The 20,333-nt window shown below is 48.8% G+C and overlaps 1 protein-coding gene across 1 annotated transcript; it reads left to right on the top strand.

The window, feature by feature from the left end:
- The first annotated feature begins 11,482 nt into the window (after window positions 1–11,482).
- On the top strand, window positions 11,483–16,828 carry VSTM5 (V-set and transmembrane domain containing 5). Its single transcript, XM_075425933.1, has 4 exons — window positions 11,483–11,567; window positions 14,519–14,848; window positions 14,949–15,089; window positions 16,658–16,828. The coding sequence occupies exons 1-4, from the start codon at window positions 11,483–11,485 to the stop codon at window positions 16,699–16,701; spliced, it is 600 nt and encodes a 199-aa protein (XP_075282048.1). The 3' UTR covers window positions 16,702–16,828.
- Window positions 16,829–20,333: the final 3,505 nt, after the last annotated feature.

Raw genomic sequence — 20,333 nt, 5'->3', positions numbered from 1 at the left:
GGATTCTACATCATAAAATCTTCTACAGTGTTCTTGGAAGATTTCTGAAATTTTCAGAAGTTTCAACAGTTTTCCCAAAAGCAGGAATCAAACATCAAACATTTAATGAGGATCAGAGATCAATAAGCATTGCATACCAAATATTTTTCCCCAGTTGCTGTATTGATGTTTCTACATCAGTTCATTAAGAGACCACCTTTCCAAAGCCCTTCCAGATCTAGAGAATTGTTTAGACATTTCAAATAGAAAGCTAGGATACAGAAATATACGGTTAAACTTAAATTTGCAGAAAACAGAGAACTCAGAGAACTAAAAGGCCTCTTGGAAAAGTAAAACCCACAGAAAAAATTAAATGCTGTTTAAAGTAGGCGAAGGCTGGGCAAACCTTTCAAAAGCACTAGATGAACTGGCCCTGCTCACTGTCCTTAGGACCAAGCACTTCTTTTAAGTCCATGTGTAACTTGATTTACTGGACTAATCCCATTCCCTTCATCATGGCGATTCAAATCTAGGAAATACTACAGAAACTGAGGTCATGGTCTTGCTGGGGTGCCTCTGCATGTGAGGGTCAGTGTGCACACATGAAGCTTCAGAAAATCCTGGGGCTTTGGACAAGGCTCTGTGCTGATCAGCTGCACATGCTGCTGTGTAGCTTCTTCTTGGGAGCTCAAAAAGAACACCACAAAGTGGTGAGACCACAGCTGAGGAAGGCTGTAGAAAAGGCGAGGGGCTACAGCTTGCAACACATAACCTAGATTTGGCCATGTTAGACCTTGCTTTTAACTTTGCTTTTAACTTTTCAGTGGAGATAATGTCTGTCAGATTGGCACACTACTGTTAAAACCAACAGCAAAACTTAAAATTGGCTAGTTGGATATAAAACCTGGAATTTCTAGCTGTACTTCCACTGTGGAGTCCAACACCATCATACACTGACCCTGTTGCTATAAAGGACCAAATTGTAGGTCCTACACATTTTTTTGTAAAGCAAGCACAATGTCCGAGAGCCCTTACACAAATGCTCTGTGCACCAGGGCTATAAAACACCCAAGGTTGCTTACCCAGCTGGTGGATGCTTACACAGGTGAACATGGTGCTAACACTCACCCAGGCTCCAAATTCCTGTAGGGACATTCAATACAGGAGAAGCCCTGCCATCCTCTGCCAAAGATGAACACCACCCTACCCAGTTCTCCTCTCTTCCACACGACTTGCAGGGCAATGCAAACCCCTGGTGTCAATCCTGATTTGCACGGCAAGAGAGAAGAAAGAGGTTTCTTGGGAAGCTGGAAGAAATAGGACCAGCAGCAAAGGTAGGATAAAGGCTGCACTTGCCACTCACCTAGCAGTGGTCTTGTAGGTGAGAGAATGAATAAGCCACTGTTTGGTCTGTGAATTCTTATTTGGACTGTATCACTCTTAATACCCCTCTGCTGGGAGTGCCAGGCAAGGATTTTGTCACTGGACAAAACTGGACGGTCTCCTGTTCTTCAGATCAAGTTTTGAGACAGTACTAAAATGCTAAGACAATTTAAGAGTCTTTCTCCTTAAACATTGCAGCCCTGCTGTGTCCTGTGCGATGTGCCTTATTGGGCCGTGTTGAGTCCACTCGATCACCACTCTTCACAAGATGTTTTAGGGAAAAATGTGGCCAAACTCCCCATCCAGACGCCCAAATCGCAGAGAGGTCTTTACTCTTTACTCTCTAGCACCACCTAAGCACAGCCCCAAGTAACACAAACCAGCGATTCCCTTTCAGCGCACGCCTTTCCGCACACCCTGAACGTGGCTCTCCCAGTATCACCAGAAGCGTCCTCAACAGGAGAGGCTGACTGCCACCAAGCACCACCACCTGTGACTTTCTAGTCAGATATACATGTCCCCAAGCGGCCAGTGGCCTTTGGGCCCTGGCAAGGCATCCGCAGCCCATCCCAGGTCACCATGCACTAGGTGCCTCTGATGAAGTTGTTGGGAGGTCTTCTGCTGTCAGTGACGGTGCTGCATGACCTCCACCACCTGCCACCCACCCACACTGCACTCCTGCAAAATAGAGGCGAAAAAGAAATGAAGTTTCCATCTCTAATATGTTTGGAGCAGTTACTAAGTCCTCCCCACACACAGGCTGAGGTGAGGAGTAGGGCCAGGGCTATAACTGACCTTGTGACATCTGTGGTGCTCCAGGAAGAAACCACCCATGGTACATGTGCAAGGGTGTGAGCTTTGACTGCCCTGAGTTACCCACACTTGCTTCCACGGGAGACACCACAATTACACCACCATTGCTCAATCATGGTCATTATTTGAAAGGCAACATGCCTCACATGCTTCTGCAGTCATTCTGCAGGGCCGGAGGGGCTTTACTCGATTTGCTGCAGTGCTGGGTATTCCCAGCCGCCCCGAGGTGCCGTGTCCAGACATGGGAGCCAACACGGCCAGTGAGGCTGCCCGCAGTGAGAAGCATCAAGCCTGGATCCCCAGAGAGACCCCATGGGCAGCCCCTGCCCAGCCTTTCTGCAAACCCAGAGCAAGCCTAAATCAGTGGCAGAAAATGAGGCTTCTGGTTTCAGCAGGTCAGTTAGACCATGTGAGGACACGGCTGTGCTGACAGGGCAGGTCAAAGTAAATTCTTTGCACGAAATATACGCCAAGTGAAATGGAGAGGTGGTCAGGCGATCCACATAAAAAGAGCTGTTGAGACTAAAGTGTAGATATTTAAATGGTCCATTTCAACTAGACCAGCTTAATCATGCTTGATTACTGCTTTGCTTAATGATTACTCATGTTTAATTCTACTTAAGTTCTCGCCCAGTCTGTACATATCACTACTTCTGCATCTTAGGACAGTGACTGAATTGGAGATGGGAGACAGGCTTGAGCATCTGGGGCATCCTGAGATTTGAGATGACAAAAGCTTGTGCTATTCTGGTAATGGAGAGGATAGAATTGAAACTCGCAGGGGAAAAAGAGAAGACATGACTCCCTTTTGTATTGGCCCCTTCTTGAGATTGTTCTCATTCTGCACACAGTGGGTAGATGCGCCATTTGCTTTGCTGAATTCTGCAATTGAAAATATTCACACTGTTAATGAGCAACAACGAAAAGTACCATGGGTCAGCAAAGGAGAACGAGAGTACCTTGGAAAATGGTCCGATGATTCTTACACATGATAAAAGCCCCTTTTATATTTTCATTGTATGGTGTAACAATAACCAAGCCCTTTTCTAGACAATAGACAATAACTTCAGACATTGATGTGAAGTGAAGGGTTGTATGAATGACTGACCTTCTGGTGTCCTGACCAAACTTGAACATAAATATTTTTATTTAGTCAGAAATGCATTATTATTTTGCTATTACTTTTACTGCAATGCTTAGTCCAAGGGCAATCAAAAGAGACTTCAGGGCCTTGGGGCAGTTGGTAAGGGAATCTGGAGCACAGGCAATTTTTTCCTCTCTCCTTGCAATTGCAGGCAGCGACACTGGAAGAAATAGACAGACACAGTCTATTAATATATGGGTCCACGGCTGGTGTCACTGCCACAATTTTGGGTTTTTGATAATGGGATGGTCTAGACAGCACCAGGACTGCTGATGTTGGATGGGTTTCACCTTCCTCAAAGGGGAAAGAGGATCTTCCCCCACCCTGTTGCTCTGAGGTGTGCTGGCTACACCAGAGCACATTTAAAGTCTTATGGAGATGAGCCAGGGGCTCCTGAGGTAATAGGGGCCAACGTGGAAACACCAGTGAAATATCTCAAAGGAATTAAGGGGTGTTCCTCTAAGACAGTGACACGGCCAACAGCCTGGCTGAAGTGCCTCTACATCAATGCAACAGCATGAGCAACAAACCGTTGTTGTTGGAACACCAGCTGGAAGCCACCATGCTGCTAGAAAGCTGCGACTTAGTTGCCATTACTGAAACCTGGTGGGACAAATCCCATGATTGGAGTGTGGCTATCAATGGCTACAGGCTGTTCAGAAGGGACAGGTGAGGAAGGAGGGGTGGAGGCGTTGTCCTCTACAGTAAGAAATAGAGTGTGAAGAGCTGTCTCTGAAGAACAGCCATGAGAATGTTGAAAGCTTAGACTAGATACAAGGAAGAATTTTTTCATCCTGAAGGTGGTGAAACACCATCACAGGTTGCCCAGAGAGGTCATAGATACCCCATCCCTGGAAACATTCAAGGTCACGTCGCATGGGGTTCTGAGCAACCTGATCAAGTTGAAGATGTCCCTGCTCATTGCAGGGGGGTTGGACTAGATGATGTTTAAAGATCCCTTCCAACCCAAACTGTCCTATGATTGTATTACTCTGTTTTCTGAAATTAAAGCCTACTTTGTTCTGTGGGGTTAACATTTTAGGGTAAAAGAAATGGGCATATAGTTATTCTTCTCCATTCCATCTCCCCAGAAGTGTCCACATATGGCCTGGGTCTCCTGTTTCTTGGGTGAGAGCTTCTACCCTGAGCTGTTGAATGCAAGGCAAGAGGAGAAAGACAGTATACCCTGTTTATGGGCTTTTGGACTCTAGCCTGGGAAAAGAATCCTGAAAATATTCAGCAAACAGGTTTCAAATTCTTCAGCAGCATTAGACGAACCCAAACAAGTTTTTGATAATAGATTTACCTACTCAGTGATGCCTGGGATTCTTTAAGCCTCTTTGATTTATAGAGCTAGACCATAAAATCTGACAAACCAGCCTTCGAGTGACACAGATACGGCTTTCCGGGAGAGCCAGCCAGCCTGCGTCACTAGGCACAGCGTCTCCAAGGTCCCTGGGGACACGTACCGACTGCGCCAGGCTGGAAATCCCAACCCAGCAGTTGTTGTAGAAGTGAGGCATGGATGCCGCCACTGCCTTCCTTTGGTCTCTGGGAAGTTCTTGACGGCAGAGACATACCAAAAAGCCTTTGTAGCCAACTGCTACAAGATTTACTTCTACTTTTGCAGGATTCGAGTATGGCTGTCACACCTGCCCCGATTGGTGCCGTAACTGCTTCTCTGGGTCAAACAGTTTTTCTTGTGGCACAAAAACTGCAGCTAGTGTTGAGAATCAATGCCCCAACATCTTAGGCATCATCTGCAGGCAGGTATGTTGAGCACGATGAACTGATGAAGAAGGAGGAAGGAAGGCAGAGAGAGAGGAAAAAACACTGATGAAGAGCTCATTGAATTGCAGTGGTCATTTAATGTGTCCTGCTACAGTAGTGCAAGCCTGCAGTCACTGTCCCTGTGCTGGCTGTGCCCTGTGCTCTTGCCACACCATCTGGAAGAGACAAAGATAACCCCAGGGACTCAAGAGAGCAAGGATTTTTTTCTCTACTTTGCCATAACTTTCCTAGAAAAAAGCAACTTCATGCTTTGGTTTGCTGTTTAAAGAAACTCGGGGTGTTGCGAACCCTGTGACTACAGCAGGGTGTAGAGGGCTGAGGACGTGACATCTTGGAAGAGTTTCACGCCATGTAGCAAAAGCCCGTTTAATTTCTGACACTGAACAGTGCCTTGGGGCAAATGCAACCACCCGGCCAGCCCCACTGGAAGGAGTGCTTTGAGCACCTCCCATCTGATAAAAGCCGTTTCCAAATGTCTCCCTTCTACTAAGCATCTGCGCATCCCCAGATCTACATTTCTGCATCTTTCAAGGTTGAATTTCACTTCATTTTTTCCTCTGTTTTCCTAAGCACCGAAACCGCAGACCAAGGAGGCTCAGGCAGTCGAGACAGCTTAAAAAGTGGAGGAATGCTGACAGACTGGGATCACCCTTGGTCTCTCCTCTTACAGCTATTGGTTATTTTGGGGTAAGAGAAGTGCTTTTTGTGCTATGCCTCTGCCAAAAAAACTAAAGGGGAAAAAGAAACCACTGACAAACAAAGTGCAAATTTGGCCATGTCCTACTTCAGATGCTGAAGAAGTCTTTTTTTCATCTTACATGGATGGAAAGAATGTTTTTACACACTGGGACCTCCCAGTGAACGTTCTTTTCACTTCTAGAAGACCAGAATAAGGTAAGCCTGTACCACCAATTTCACATGAAGGAGGAGGGCCCAGCAGGATGTTACCTATTTTTCTTCTATACCTGTGCCTGGCATACACGTCTGCTGCCGGTTCAGAAGCCTGCAGCTCTTCCCTGCTCTCTGCCAGCTGTTTGCCAGCTCAGTGCATCGACCACAAGCATCTCAAGGCAGCAGTGAGCAGTCTCTGCAGCCCTCTGACTCTCCCAATGCAATGCCCCTCAGTCCCTGTTAACGTTTTTTTGCGGAATTTTCTTCCATGGTTTCCCACAGGATGAAATTACCTCTAAAATGTTATTGCAGGTCTGGAGGCTCTGTGAATTTTTAGCTCGGGTGGTATTTTTTCTTTTCTTCAGCAAAAGACAAGGTCAAGCATTTTGTTGATTCCAAAAAGACATCAAAGGATAAGGGCAAGGCAAAAAAAAGCAAACTCTCTGTATAAAGCATTTCAGAGGACTCATGCAGCACATTAGAGAGCAAAATGAGCTTTCTGGCTCCTATCTGGCCGTTGTTGCAATTGTTAATGTGGTTTTATTCCATTATTAATGACACCAGGAAGAGAAGTCAGGCCTTCCAGTCAAACTTGAGAGACTCAGATGAGAAAGAGAAGGAAGGGAAACAAACACCCTTAAAATAATGGAAATAAGCAATGGTAAGGGGAGAGGAAAATTAATATACAATGAATATTAATAATATATATATAATTAATTAATTAATATACAAAGCTTGTAGACCATTCCCAGAGCCTGCTAGTTTAAGGGCACTTTGTAATTAAACCAGCAAAACCTAATTTCTTACAGCATGTACTATATTGCTTGATACACTCGTGTTTCCTGGAACCGCTGTTTGACAAGCAGAGAAAAATAAAACCAGAAAAGCAACATTAATGGACAAAATGTCTGTAATAGAGCGGCGTATCATTAGCCTCCTCTGAATGTGGTCAGACAGGATTTCAATAAAAAGCTTATTTAGGAAAATACCTTGTGAATATGCCAAGGTAAGTAATCTCAGGATTAACACTCCAATCCGGCTTTCCCGTAAAGTCACTCTGAGTTAGCCGGCAGATCAGCATCCCTGCAGAAGAGCCAGGCAGGGCACACTCCTTTGCTCCCAGCTCCACTGCCAGAGCCTTGCACCACCGGCTCCTTTGCAGCATCCTCTTCAAACCCCATTGCTGACAGCAGGAGAGACCTGCTGAAGCTCATCCCCCATTGCGTTTGGGGCGCTGGGGGGCAGGCAGACGCTGGAGGGACTCAGAGGGGCCAAGCATCAAGGTTAAATTTGGTTAGACTGTCAGCTAATCAATAACACAGCTATCATCGGTGCTCCTTGAAGTCAAGTGATTCACTTTGCAGTCGCCTGTTGATGGGGCTGCACCCCGTGGTCCCCACCACCAGCCCGTACGGCCACGCTCCTCCGCAGGCTGCTGGCGGGGAGCCTGCCCCGACCCCTCCGCGGCTCCGCGGCCCGGCCAGCGGCGCCCACCCGCTGCTGCTGCTGCTTCACACCCCGACGCGTTCCTGCCTAACAGAAACCTCCTCCCTTGCAGAGGGGGTGCTTGCAGCACAGCGGGAGAAAGTGTTGCTTGCAACGGGGTCTCAGGGAGAAAGGAGCCAGCTGGATTTCAGACAAACAGGGTTTATACAAACATAATTAAATGCTTTCGAAATACTGGGCATTTTGTCATATATGTCACTGTATTTCTGAAAGCGCAGTTTACATTAAAAAACCCCAACCTCTACACATTTTATAATTCTCTGTTTAAAAAGAAGAAATCTGAGAACTCTTTGCTGTTAATTATTGGTGCTGAAAACAAATGCTCGTTTCTTATCCCAGCACTGAATATTTGACCTGTACTGCTAAGCCAAAACTTTCAATATTTGAGAGGAACTCCAGACCTGGACTTCAATTTCCTGACTAACATCTGTGTTTCCAACAGACAGGATCAAATTAATGCAACCAGTGTGATACATTTTAAATTACTCAAAGTTCATTTAATTTTATACGAGCATATACCACATGCGTTGTGCTGCCAAAACGGGTCTCTGGTCCACAAGCTCAAAAATAATTTAAATAAAGGTTGAAAGAAATCATAGAATTGTAAAATGGTTTGGGTTGGAAGGGACCTTACAGACCACCTCGCTCCAACCTCCCTGCCATGGGCAGGGACACCTTCCATCAGACCAGGTTGCTCAAAGCCCCATCCAACCTGGCCTTGAACACTGCCAGGGAGGGGGCAGCCACAGCTTCTCTGGGCAACCTGTGTCAGGCCTCACCAGCCTCACAGGACTGAATTTCTTCCTTTTATCTAATCTAAATCTGTCCTCTTCCAGTCTAAAGCCATTACCCCTTGTCCTATCACTACATGCCCTTGTAAAAAATCCCTCTCCAGCTTTCTTGCAGGCCCCTTCAGGTACTGGAAGGCTGCTATAAGTTCTCCCTGCAACCTTCTCTTCTCCAGGCTGAACAGCCCCAGCTCTCCCAGCCTTTTCTCACAGCAGAGGTGCTCCAGCCCTCGGACCATCTTTGTGGCCTCCTCTGGCACCGCTCCAACAGCTCCATGTCTGTCCTGTGCTGAGGGCTCCAGAGCTGGACACAGGACTCCAGGTGAGGTCTCACCAGAGTGGAGTAGATGAAAAAGGAAAACAACATAAAGCCACATCACCATGAGATCTTCTTTAATGCTTTGAGGAATAAAACTGCCATGAAGAAATGGGATCAGGAAGAAACTTTGCCCGTGGGGATCTCTCCCAGGGGAAGGGCTCCACTGCTTTTTCCAGAAATCCCATTTTCAGCAGGGACACCCGGACATGGCATTGGCCTGACGCAGCAGAGGGGATTTGGCAAAGCCCAGGAGCAGCTCAGACAGACGGGGTGGAGGGGAAGCACTTTGCGGGCTGCCTCTGCACACGAAGTGCAGCCGCATCTTCGGGCACCCCCAGCACTGCAGCAGGCTGCAAAACCTACGTCAGATCAAATACTCTGGCAGTATGTCCTCACAGACCTCTCTCCCCCTGTCCCTTCATCTGACTACCGCTGCTGAAGCTTCAAGAGATGCACCCAAAGTCAGGGAATCTGGAGATTTTACTGCAACCTGAATAAAAAGTGGGCCCTGGAGTCCATGGGGATAGCACCCTCTCCTGCCAAGGCCTGACCAAAGTCCTAGGAAGTTCTCCCCGAGGTGTGCAAGTAGGAACCCCTAACATCACACGGAGCATTTCACTCAGCTGCACTTGGCAGCACTGCACTTCTTGGAGAGCCCCAGTGGGAGCAGGTCCCCCGTGGCCGAGCCCCGAGCAAGCCCAGCCCCGCTCCTGCTCGGCCCCCTGCCCAGGGCTGTGCTTTGGCCACCTGGACCCCCTCGGGCCTCCCTTGCCATCCTCGCAGACCACCAGTACGCAGAGAAAGCTTCACCAGGCCAGATGGCGCAGTGGGAGATGTGGAGGGCTCTGGCAGACCCTGGCCACCCCTTCTTGTGCAGGGAGCTGCCCTTTACTCCCACCTGCCCTGAGAAGCCTGTGTTGACCTGCAGGCTGAGATGTCCCATAACATCCTCACAGGGAAGCTCAGGAAGTGTGGGCTGGATGAGCGGTCAGTGAGGTGGACTGAGAACTGGCTGAATGGCAGGTCTCAGAGGGTTGTCACCAGCAGCGCTGAGTCTAGTTGGAGGCCGGTAACTAGTGGTGTCCCTCAGGGGTCAGTACTGGGCCCAGCCTTGTTTAACTTTTTCATCAATGACCTGGATGAAGAGTTAGAATGTACCCTCAGCAAGTTTGCTGACGACACCAAACTGGGAGGTGTGGTGGATACACCAGAAGGCTGTGCTGCCATTCAGCGTGACCTGGACAGGCGTTGGGAAGAGAGGAACCTGATGAAGGTCAACAAGGGCAAGTGCAGGGTCCTGCACCTGGGACAGGAACAACCCCATGCACCAGTACAGGCTTGGGGTGGAGCTACTGGAGAGCAGCCCTGTGGAGAGGGACCTGGGTGTCCTGGTGGATGACAGGTTGACCATGAGCCAGCAGTGTGCCCTGGCTGCCAAGAAAGCCAATGGGATCCTGGGGTGCATCAAGAAGAGTGTGGCCAGCAGGTCGAGGGAGGTTCTCCTTCCCCTCTACACTGCCCTGGTGAGGCCCCATCTGGAGTACTCTGTCCATTTCTGAGCTTCCCACTTCAAGAAAGATGAGGAGCTACTGGAGAGAGTCCAGCCGAGGGCTACAAGGATGGTGAGGGGACTGGAGCATCTCTCCTATGAGGAAAGGCTGAGGGAGCTGGTCTTGTTCTGCCTGAAGAAGAGAAGGCTCCAAGGGGACCTAATAAATGCCTACAAATATCTCAAGGGTGGGTGTCAGGAGGACGAGGCCAAACTCTTTTCAGTAGTGCCCAGTGACAGGACAAGGGGCAATGGGCACAAACTGAAGCATAGGAAGTTCCATCTGAATATGAGGAAGAACTTCTTCCCTCTGAGGGTGACGGAGCACTGGAACAGGCTGCCCAGGGAGGTTGTGGAGTCTCCTTCTCTGGAGATATTCAAGACCTGCCTGGACAAGGTCCTGTGCAGCCTGCTTTGGCAGGGGAGGTTGGACTGGATGACCCACAGAGGTCCCTTCCAACCCCGAACATTCTGTGATGTCCCTCTTACCCACACTCTGTGAAAGAAAACCTGAGGAGAAGGAACACGAGGAGGAGCAGGATGGAAGACCTGCGAAGGGGCCGCCCCGGCGCGTAACCCTTTCGCCGGCCGGGGGTGCAGCTCTCCTGGGGTGCCGGTGGCAGCCCCCCCCCGGGGAGAGGGTGAACGATCATGTTTGGGGCACTGGCGTGTTTTCTAACCGCGTTTCTCCCTTGCCCCCACCGTCCCACGCTTTCTGGAAGCAGGGCCACCATTTCTGGGGACTTCCTGTGGAAAACGGTGGAGGGGAGAGAGGAGCACCCAGTGCTGGGCACGGCGGGATGGGGAAGGGGCTCATCTTCTCTCCAGCGTGGCCAGCTGAGGTGGCCCTTGGGGACACGGCGATGCTGCCGCCACCTCGCCCGCACCATCGCCAGACCCCGCGGCGCAATGAAGTCAGTTTTAACCCAAATCTCCCTTGCGGGTCCGTGTTAGTGAAAAATAAAGAAAAAAAAACCGACCCCACCAGAGAAACCCCTCCTCGGTTCCTCCGCTGCGGCCGGAGCCCGGCGGGCAGGGCCGTCCATGGCGGGCGGCCCGGCCGGGCTCTCCCTCCCCTCCTCCGCCAGCTGCGTCTCCGGGCCGCACCGGAGGATCGCGGGCGTGAGGCGGGGGAGAGCCCGGGGCCGGCGCGGGCGGCCGGCAGCCCCGGCGGGACGGGACGGGACGGGACGGGCCGGGCCGGGCCGGGGAGGAAGAGGAGGGAGAGGAGCGAGGAGGAGCCCCGGGGCGGGCAGCCCGCCGGGGTCGGGCCGGCCCTGCCGCTTCGATGCAACCCCCGGGGCGCCGGCTTCTCGCCGATGAGACCGCAGCGGGGCTGCCGGGGACGGGGCGTCGTGGTGGGGACCGTCACCCTCTGCCTGGCCGCCGGCTGGGCTCTGCGGAGTAAGTGTCCCCCTCCCCGCTCCTCCTCCTGCTCCCCCCAGCCCCGCGCCCGGCGTCTCCGCGGGCAGAGCCCTGCCCAGCCCCGGCCCTGACCGGGAGCGCTGCCGGGAGGGGCCGGGACCGGGACCGGCGGGGCTGGGAGCGCGCTGGGGAGCTCCTTCCCCGCCGCCGCTGCTCGGAGCAAGCGGGGGAGCCGAGCGGTGCCGGCGCGGGGGCTGCAGCCCGGCCCCCTCCCCACTCCAGGAGGGGACGAGGCGAGGAGGAACCAAGCCCGGAGGGCTTCGGGTCCCGCGGGGGAAGGCGGCGGCGGCGGCGGGGGAAGGTGGGTTCCAGCGCGGCACCCCGCGGGGCGAGCGGGGCCGGGGCGGGGGCTGAGCCGGCCGGTGGGTTTGGGCGGGCCGCGCCATCCCCTCCGGCACCGGGGTGACGCGCAGGCGGGACACCGACGGGGGGAGGGACTGTCCCCGCAGCGTGAGCCCCCCATGTCAGAGCTCTCCCCCCCATTTCAGAGCTGCCCCCCCATGTCATAGCTCTCCCCCCCCATTTCAGAGCTGTCCCCCCCCATGTCATAGCTCTCCCCCCCGTTTCAGAGCTGCCCCCCCATGTCATAGCTCTCCCCCCCATTTCAGAGCTGTCCCCCCCCATGTCATAGCTGTCCCCCCTGTTTCAGAGCTGCCCCCCATGTCAGAGCCCCTGCGTGGGGGCTCATCGCCGTGGCCGGGTCTGGCACACGAGGCCACGCTGGCCCTCGGCCCGGGCGAGCCCCCGGCACGTGGGGCGGCACTGGCACCCTCCTGCCCTCGGCGCTCGTCGGACGGGGCGAGGGGTCCGGCTCGCAGTCCGCGGCGCGTGACAGCCCCATGCAGGGCGCTGCGGGTGGGTGTGGGGTTTGCTCTCGGGGCCGGTGCGGATCCGGCTGGGTTAGGCCAGTTCAGGTGGTCTAGGGGCACCGTGTATTAAAATTATCTTTGAATATTTATTGCGTTGCCTTTTCGTGGCTTTGTGTGCTGGATAGGGACAGAACGTGTCTGCAGATAATTTAATGGAAGGTTTTGTCTTGGGTTTTTTTCGCGTTTACCTTGCAATCACATACTCAAAACAAAGCCATGGCTTTATCAAAACATAAAAGGGTCACCGTGGTGAGACATTGAGCCCCTGCCTAGTCAGAAACGGAGCAAAAGGCCTTTAAATGAACACGCGGAACAGAAAACTGCTAGAACAATTCGCAGCGATCACCAGAGGTTCCCGTCTGTTCTCCTCTCTAGCTGGCACAAGCCCTGTCTCACAGCTCTGGTCGCCGTCTCTCCCGTGCTCCAGCCCAACGGCCGGGCACAGCTTCGCTGAGGGTGCGCCGCGCTGCCTGGAAAGCGCCGCGTCCCTGCGAGCGGACCCGGCCGCAGAAGCAGGACAGGCTAGCTGGGAAGGCGGAATCCCAGGAGTCTGATCCTGGAAACAGCCTGGATCCCATTTGGTTAACAAATACACAGAGGCTGGGGCTTTCTCCTGTGCTGGTCCCATAGGCAAGGACCTGGGAACCACAGTGGCTTCTCGAGCTTCCCTGCCTTACCTCAACCAGCAGTTTCTGAATTCTGCTGCAGATCTTGAACAGAGCGAAATCAGCTTGTAATTCATTCACACATCTCTTCCCATTTCTGGTTGCTCTGGGGTTTTGCTGGCCATGGTGGGGGTACTTATTTTTTAATATGATTTTTAAAAAAGATTTTCTTTCCCTTGGATTTTTTTTTCTCTTTGCCTTTTTTAATCATTCTTTTCCCTGAAGACTCTGCAGAACCTCCAGGAGCATCCCCAGGCATCCTGCTTTGCTCTCCTTCAGCGTAGCTGAGGGTCTTGTCCTCCCTCCCTGCTGGGTTACAGGCATTTGCAGCTCAGCAGTATTTTTTCAGTTCTGCTCTTGCAGCCAGGCTGTTCCCACGTCATGAGAGGAGAGCGGGTGAGCTGCTCCAAGCCAAACCAGGAAAAGGCATTCAGCAGTGATGCTTAACTCTGTGCTTTATCTGCCTTTTGTCTGGTTTGATTTTTGCGGGTAGATAATAGGATTTCAGTCTCTAGCCAAGTGCCTCAAACATGCTACTAATGAGAAGAAAAAAAAAAAAGTATGCCAATTGAAACTCAGATGTTTGGTGTTCATCCAGATCTCCACACAGAAATCCCCACACGCAAGCAGAAATTACAGCAGTTACACATTAAACTAAATGGTCAGTTCAGCTTCACAGTGTTACGAACAGCTCTGTAATCACATCAGCAGGAACTAGGTGAGAATGAAATATTCTTCCGTGTGCATTTTTTGTCTGGAGATCATCAGGAAGCCTCTGACTTCCCGTGAAACTGTGTACCTGTGATTACATGCAGTTTATCTGCACTGGCACATGAGTCGCTGCCTTTAGGAAGCCGTTGTCTCAAACGCTGATCACACATCCTGAAAACACGACGAAGTCCTTGCCAAGTCTTCATATACTTGAGCCTGCTATAGTTCTGGCTTTTGGGGAACGGTAGTTAATTAATATAATAGGTTACCTTGGCCATGGCGATTAAACTTTCCATTTAAATGCAGGATTTTAAAGGAATGCCGGTTACTGACGAATACAAAAGCATTGCCCAGAGTTTTCAGAAAATGTTACACTCCCTTCCCCAAAAACACTCGTCCAAACTCTTGCCTCATGGGTATCAAAACACTGAAAAACATGCAATTACTTGTACTGTATGGTGGAAGTGTTTCTCCTGACCATCACCGATTAAAAATGTGTATTTAGTATTTAAGTATGTATGTTCCTTTTATAGTCAGCAGAAAGAAAGAGAACCTGCAGAGCATAATCCATCCGCTCCTAAAACAGACCGCTGAGGTGGGTAGGATGAGTCACGCCCCAGGGGTCAGGCCCAGGAGAGTTGGCACAGCATCACCTCCGCACTCACGGCCCTCCCTTGTCTTTCAGCTCCTGGAGGAGTATCATTAGTTGTCCCACAACCCAACATCAACGCAACCGTGGCACAAAACATCTTGCTCTCCGTTGAATACTCTTGCAGAGGCGCCGCCACCGTTGAGTGGAAGCATGTGTCGAGCTGGGGCACCACCAAAATTGTTGAGTGGAAAAGTGGGAATTATGTCAATATATCCGCGGTGTACAAGGACAGAGTGACTACTTTTGAAAATGGCTCTATACAGCTTCAGAACGTGGGCATGAGAGATGCCGGCTACTATTTTGTCACTGTAACAGAGGAGTATGGAACCAACACCTACGGCACCATCATAGTCAACGTTTATGGTATGAACTAGATGGGAGCTCTTGGCTTTACCCTGTGTTTAAACATTAATTTGCTTGTAATCATTTACATAATATTACTTTTTTTCTGTCCTCCCTGCAGAGATTATCTATGAAGATTTACATTTTGTAGCAGTTCTCTTTGCATTTCTCGCTGCAGTATCTGCCATTTTGATCTGCTTCATGTGGCTGTGTAATAAATCTCTGCATCTATTCCAGAAGTCGACGACACACAAACTAACAGGTATCTCTCTTAGAATGCAGTTAAGCTATAAGGCTTTCAAGTCTGAATTTTGAGCCTAAAATTCACTTATGATTTGAGCCGTAAGGGTGTTAAGCAGGGACACTGAGAAACAAGACTGAAGGGCTCGGTTCAGTTATCCTGTTCGACTCTTTGCTAGCAGAGGCAACTGAATAATAGGTATTTAGTTGCAGAACAATCCACAGGACATCTACCTTACACATTTTACATCGGAAACCACAAAAGACTTCCCAACACTGATAACTGCAAAACTTATAGAGTAAAGGCCAGAGCTGCAATAGCCCCCCCATCAGAAGGCACGAGTCAAAGTCAAGAGCATCAGCAATGCTCTCAGGGTCTGCGCCAGAAGGGTATCTCCTAGGGGAAAGGACTCAAATGGCCCTTGGGAGTGGTTCCCACTTCACGGAGGACTGCACCTCTTCTTCTCCTCTCAAACCCCCCCTTTCACCTGTCCTCACATTTGATCCAGTTGCAGACATCAATGAACACTGACTAACATCAAAACCAGACTCCTAACACGTGCGAAGACACCAGCCATGAAAAGCAGATGAAGGGAGCACAAGGGCTGCACTGCAGGGAACATTCACATATTAGAGAAGAGACTTCTAAGCCACAGCCAGGGACATACAGCCTAGGGAGCAAGACAAGGTGCCACACTACAGCCTGGGCTCAAGCTCTGGGCATATCCTTGGAACGGGAGGTTATTTTACCACTAAAAACACTTTAAGTGTTTACTTCCCTTCTTTGTAAGTGCAGATCCACTAGTGGTTTCTTGCCCTGTAGGTAAAAGGCCTATATTTCTTCTCTAATAAGCGCTGCTTAAGCTGTTATATTACAACAAGCAGCTGAAGTATCAATATTTTACTAGACCAGCACTGACACTCAAGAATCCTAAGCCTCATGGTCCAGACTTTGTGTCAACTCTGCAAAACGAGATGAATTTGGCTCGAGCCGTCTCTTCCTTTCTGCTGCTCACCTACAGCTCTAAGGGCTGCTGCTGTTTTCATGCTGCACACACTGCTCACAAGCTTCTGTAGCTACTGAAAATGTTCCTGTCATGCCAGAACATACAGGCTTCCATTTGGATGAAGCCCGTCATGGCTCCAGTTAATGTTCCTACGGAGCCAGAGTTTTACAAAGTCTGAATCAAATACGCTTATTTGGCAGAGTTCAGGAAAACCACAGTTGCTCTGTCACCTCCCAGAATGTGATCCAAAGCAGGGACCTAACTTCTGCCCCGATCCCACCTTACAAGAGCCCTCCTTTCAAAAGTCATGAAGAAAGGTGTAAGGATGGGCCCTATGGACTTTAGTTTTCATAGTGCCTTTAGTCTGGTACTTGAAGAAACCAGTGTCACTTTAAAGATTGCGAGGGACTCTACGCAGTTAAAAATTTTTAAAAGACGTACTTAAAACCTAATTGTCCATGAGTAAGCTTGAGCTAATATTAAAAAGTTCAGAATGTCTTGGCTATTAACACAGCGCTGTTAATTTTGGAACACTGGCCTTCCGATCCATTTGCCAATCAATAATAAAATCCTTTTATTTCAGCAAGTACAACTGAAGAGATTGAACTGGAAACCATTGAGTGTTAGCCAAGGACTGCCTCATAACAAAAATAACAATTCTACCTCAGGAGAAAATATTGGCAAGGAAAGCAAGAAGAAACCTAAAAGGTAAAGTGTTTGTGACTACTGTAGAAACATCCTGACCTGCAAACTAATTAGACGTGAAATCAGCAGTGTCTGATGGAGCTGTTTTGACCTGGTAAGATTTCGGCTCTGCTAGCCAAGGTCAAAGTGAAAAAGAGTATGGTTTCATGCTGAGCACGAACACATTTTTGCGGCTAACTAATAAAATCTACAGCCTTTACCACTCTTAACCAACAACAACCAACCAACTAACCAACCAAGCCTCTAAGATCAGCCCATAAAGGAAATGATCACGGTCTTGAAGGACACCTGTATTTCAGCTACAGCAAGTCTCCTATTACAGGCAGAGCAGCCATTAGCATCCTTCAGCATAATAAATTTAATGTCTAATTACAGTGTTACATTAAAAAATTAATTGCAAGGATTGAATCCTCTTTATTGTGCCTATGCTTCTACTTTTGGGCCTAAGGAATTTCCTGAAGATCTGAAGACAAACTGTATTTCTTCATCAGACAAAACTGACTTTGAAACAACGCCAAGCTGGTCACAGTTCCCCCACTTACTTTTCCAGTTGTTGACACTGCCCCGGGATATTAACACACGTTTTATGACATTACTAGGGAAGGTTGTTAAACAAGGAAGCACGCATGGGCACCGAAAAGGGCGCTGTCTATAACGATTAGAGGGGTCAGATGAAATACTGGCACATGGCATCAGTAGGGGGGCAAAACACTATAAACAGTTTTGCTGGGAAAGGTGTCGAGCCCTTTGCAAACTTTGCCCACTGACGAACAGTCTATCTGGGAAGAAAAGTTAAAGCAGCATTACTCTGAAATTTAGTATTTACAAATACAGTTCTGAAATTGTTCTTGTTGAGAAGCCACCTTTGCTCACCTATGTTGTAAGAAAACATGAGGTGATCTCACTAGTGTTTTCTTGAGTCTGCGAACGCACTCACCTTTCCCACCTGCAGATCTGCCGGGTGGAATAACATTTGCTTTTGTGAGTGAGAAAGCACTAAACAGACTGAGCTTCAAGTTACCCTGTTTTGCTTTTGTAAAGCGAAGAATTTTGCAGTGTGAAATAAACCTTGAAAATGTAAGAGACCACGGGCTAGTCTGTGTCTGCAGATTGCCACATGGCTTTTCAAACTGAAATGCTGCTACTGCCTCTCTCGCGCTTCAGCCCACCTGTCTGCCAGACCCCTTTACGGGGCGGGCTGACAGAGCGTCCCCTCTGGCAGGGGCTGCAGTGCTCAGGTGCAGAGGCACTACGGCTTAGATTGGGGAGAACAGAGAATTTCTCACCAAGTGCGTAACGATGCCGGTCGGCGCCAAACAGGCTTTTTCCAAGCACTCTGTACACAAGACCTTTAAAAAGCCATCTCTGGACCCAGCTGGCCGTTTGCAGTACAAAGGGCCTCTCACCCACTCATAAATTCAGGTACCAGATTCAGCTGGTTGCTCCTTCCTGCACCTAGCAGAACAGGTCAAAAAAGGTCAGAAATTGAAAAAAACCCATAATCCCAGCTACAGCACACAGCCTGGCAAAGTAAGCTTGTTCTAATTCACTCCACATTATGTATTACCAGTCTTGTGTATCTTTGAATGAATTACGCTTTGACAACACAGAAGTAGTTCTCAGTGTGTCTGTTTTAATCACCAAGCTTGAAGTATTTTGTAAAGTATCCATATAGCATACGGAAAGCATTATTAAATTTTTCTTTTTCTGTTTATCTGTTCCACATTGGTTTTTTTAATCCCTAATCTTAGAACCTGAACGTGAAGTTATGCATTAGGCTGAGTACACAGCAGGGGCACTGCCAGACCTACTGAGAAAGGACAAAAAGTGCAGCTGACGTGTAACACCATTACTATATAAATATACAATACTGTAACTGTCAAAGGAAAAGTCAGGGAACTTAAGAGACATCTGAATGCCCATTTGAATGCATTGCTGTAATTGTAGAGATCACTCACACTTTTAAACTACAATATTTGGAAGCTGGGATGAAAGTAGGAAATGACCATTTAAAAATCTTCAATTTAAGATGCGCTGTAACAGCAGTAAGAAGCTTCCAGCCAGCACAGTTCTACATCTGCCAGCTTGGCTAAAGATGCAGCACCTTCAGGCACCCATCCCTGATGGTGCTGTCCATCCAGGCTACTGATGCTGGTACCAACCTCGCTTTTAGGTAGCAACATACTAGATGACCAACGGTGATTCCAATAATGTTCAGTAAGCACACAGAGTGCAGTTGGCCTATTTGCTGCTTTCCTTATGGACAATTCCTCACCCACAAATTCCACCCAGAATTTAACACACTTACTTTACGTAGGTAGGGTCACTTATAAAATACTCACATTTTCTGAAACTGATGTTTGTCAATATGCATTATTAATGTCAGAAATATTTGATATACAAAACACGAGGCTAAGCTGTCTGTAGCAGTTTCTTGCTACGCTGGAGGTGCCTAAAGTCCTATAGCAACCTGTTGAAGAAGTTTAGAAATTAATAACTATTCTTACTCCAGTTGTAAACTCCATGCAGAACAGCAGCAAAATTAATATTGAGCGCATTCCAAGTGATCAAAGGGATTAAGGCGTTTTGCATTTAAACTTTAATTAAAGAGATGTCCAAGTTCACAAGATTGCTTTGGCAATCAATTGTAAAGGTCTTAATCATGCACTAATGGCATCATTTCACACCACCACGAATTTCAAGACTGTCCCTCTGTTAGAAGCCTAATCAGTCTGTTTTCCATTAAAATTAGGAATTCTTGTGGGGTCCTTAATCTTTTTTTTTTTTTTTTTCTTGCAGCTAAGCCTGAAAGTCTTCACAAATGTCTTCGTTAATGTGCAGTGCTTGCACTTCTGCAACACAAGAGAATTCCTCTTGATTCCACTGTTTCTTTTCAGAAGGGGACAAATCCTGCAACTATGAGACCCTAATAGCTCCACAGTGATCCTATTATTTGGTAACAAAGAGCTTGTTTGATGAAAAGGCTACCACTGCATGCAGACCTGTCAATTTAGGTTAAGAACAGTGAAGTGTAAAGACATGTTTAAGTTTCACATGCTCATCTTCTAATTACTAGTACAAGATTTGTTATGTTGCCAAGAGTCAAAAGAGCCTCCTACGATCGGCTGCACGGCAGGCGCAGCAGGCACTTGGCTGAACTGTTCACCAAGGAACAACCCCGCTCTCTGCCTCTACTCACACAGTGTCTGCCAGCCAAGCGACACCAGACCTCGCAGCGCAAGCGTTGCGTAAGATTCGTCCAGCTTTCAAGATCAAGAGACTATTTTCAACTAGTATTTGTTCGTTTTCGTAAGTTGCCTTGGGTAGCTCATGAGAAGCTGAAAGGAAAACTCTTTCCCTTCCACAGTTCATCTGCACAGAAGCAAGAACTTCAAGGAACTGAAGTAACAAGCTGTTCCACACTGGCAAACACCAACGTAAGTATAACAGCTGCTTTGGATACACGCTGAGGCAGCTAGCCACAAGCAGTTGCTTAATATGTATTTCCTACTGCTATTTTTTATTGCTCAAGAATACAGCAAAATAACAACCGT

This window comes from Opisthocomus hoazin, chromosome 1 (genome assembly GCF_030867145.1).
Source record: "Opisthocomus hoazin isolate bOpiHoa1 chromosome 1, bOpiHoa1.hap1, whole genome shotgun sequence".
NCBI classification, from domain to species: domain Eukaryota; kingdom Metazoa; phylum Chordata; class Aves; order Opisthocomiformes; family Opisthocomidae; genus Opisthocomus; species Opisthocomus hoazin.
This window is presented reverse-complemented; position numbering and strand designations above follow the sequence as displayed.

Coding starts and splice junctions, on each gene's coding strand:
- VSTM5 (XM_075425933.1), top strand. CDS start 11,483: ATGAGACCGCAGCGGGGCTGCCGGGGACGGGGCGTCGTGGTGGGGACC. Junction 11,568..14,518: donor CGCCGGCTGGGCTCTGCGGA/GTAAGTGTCCCC, acceptor CTTGTCTTTCAG/CTCCTGGAGGAGTATCATTA. Junction 14,849..14,948: donor CATCATAGTCAACGTTTATG/GTATGAACTAGA, acceptor TCCTCCCTGCAG/AGATTATCTATGAAGATTTA.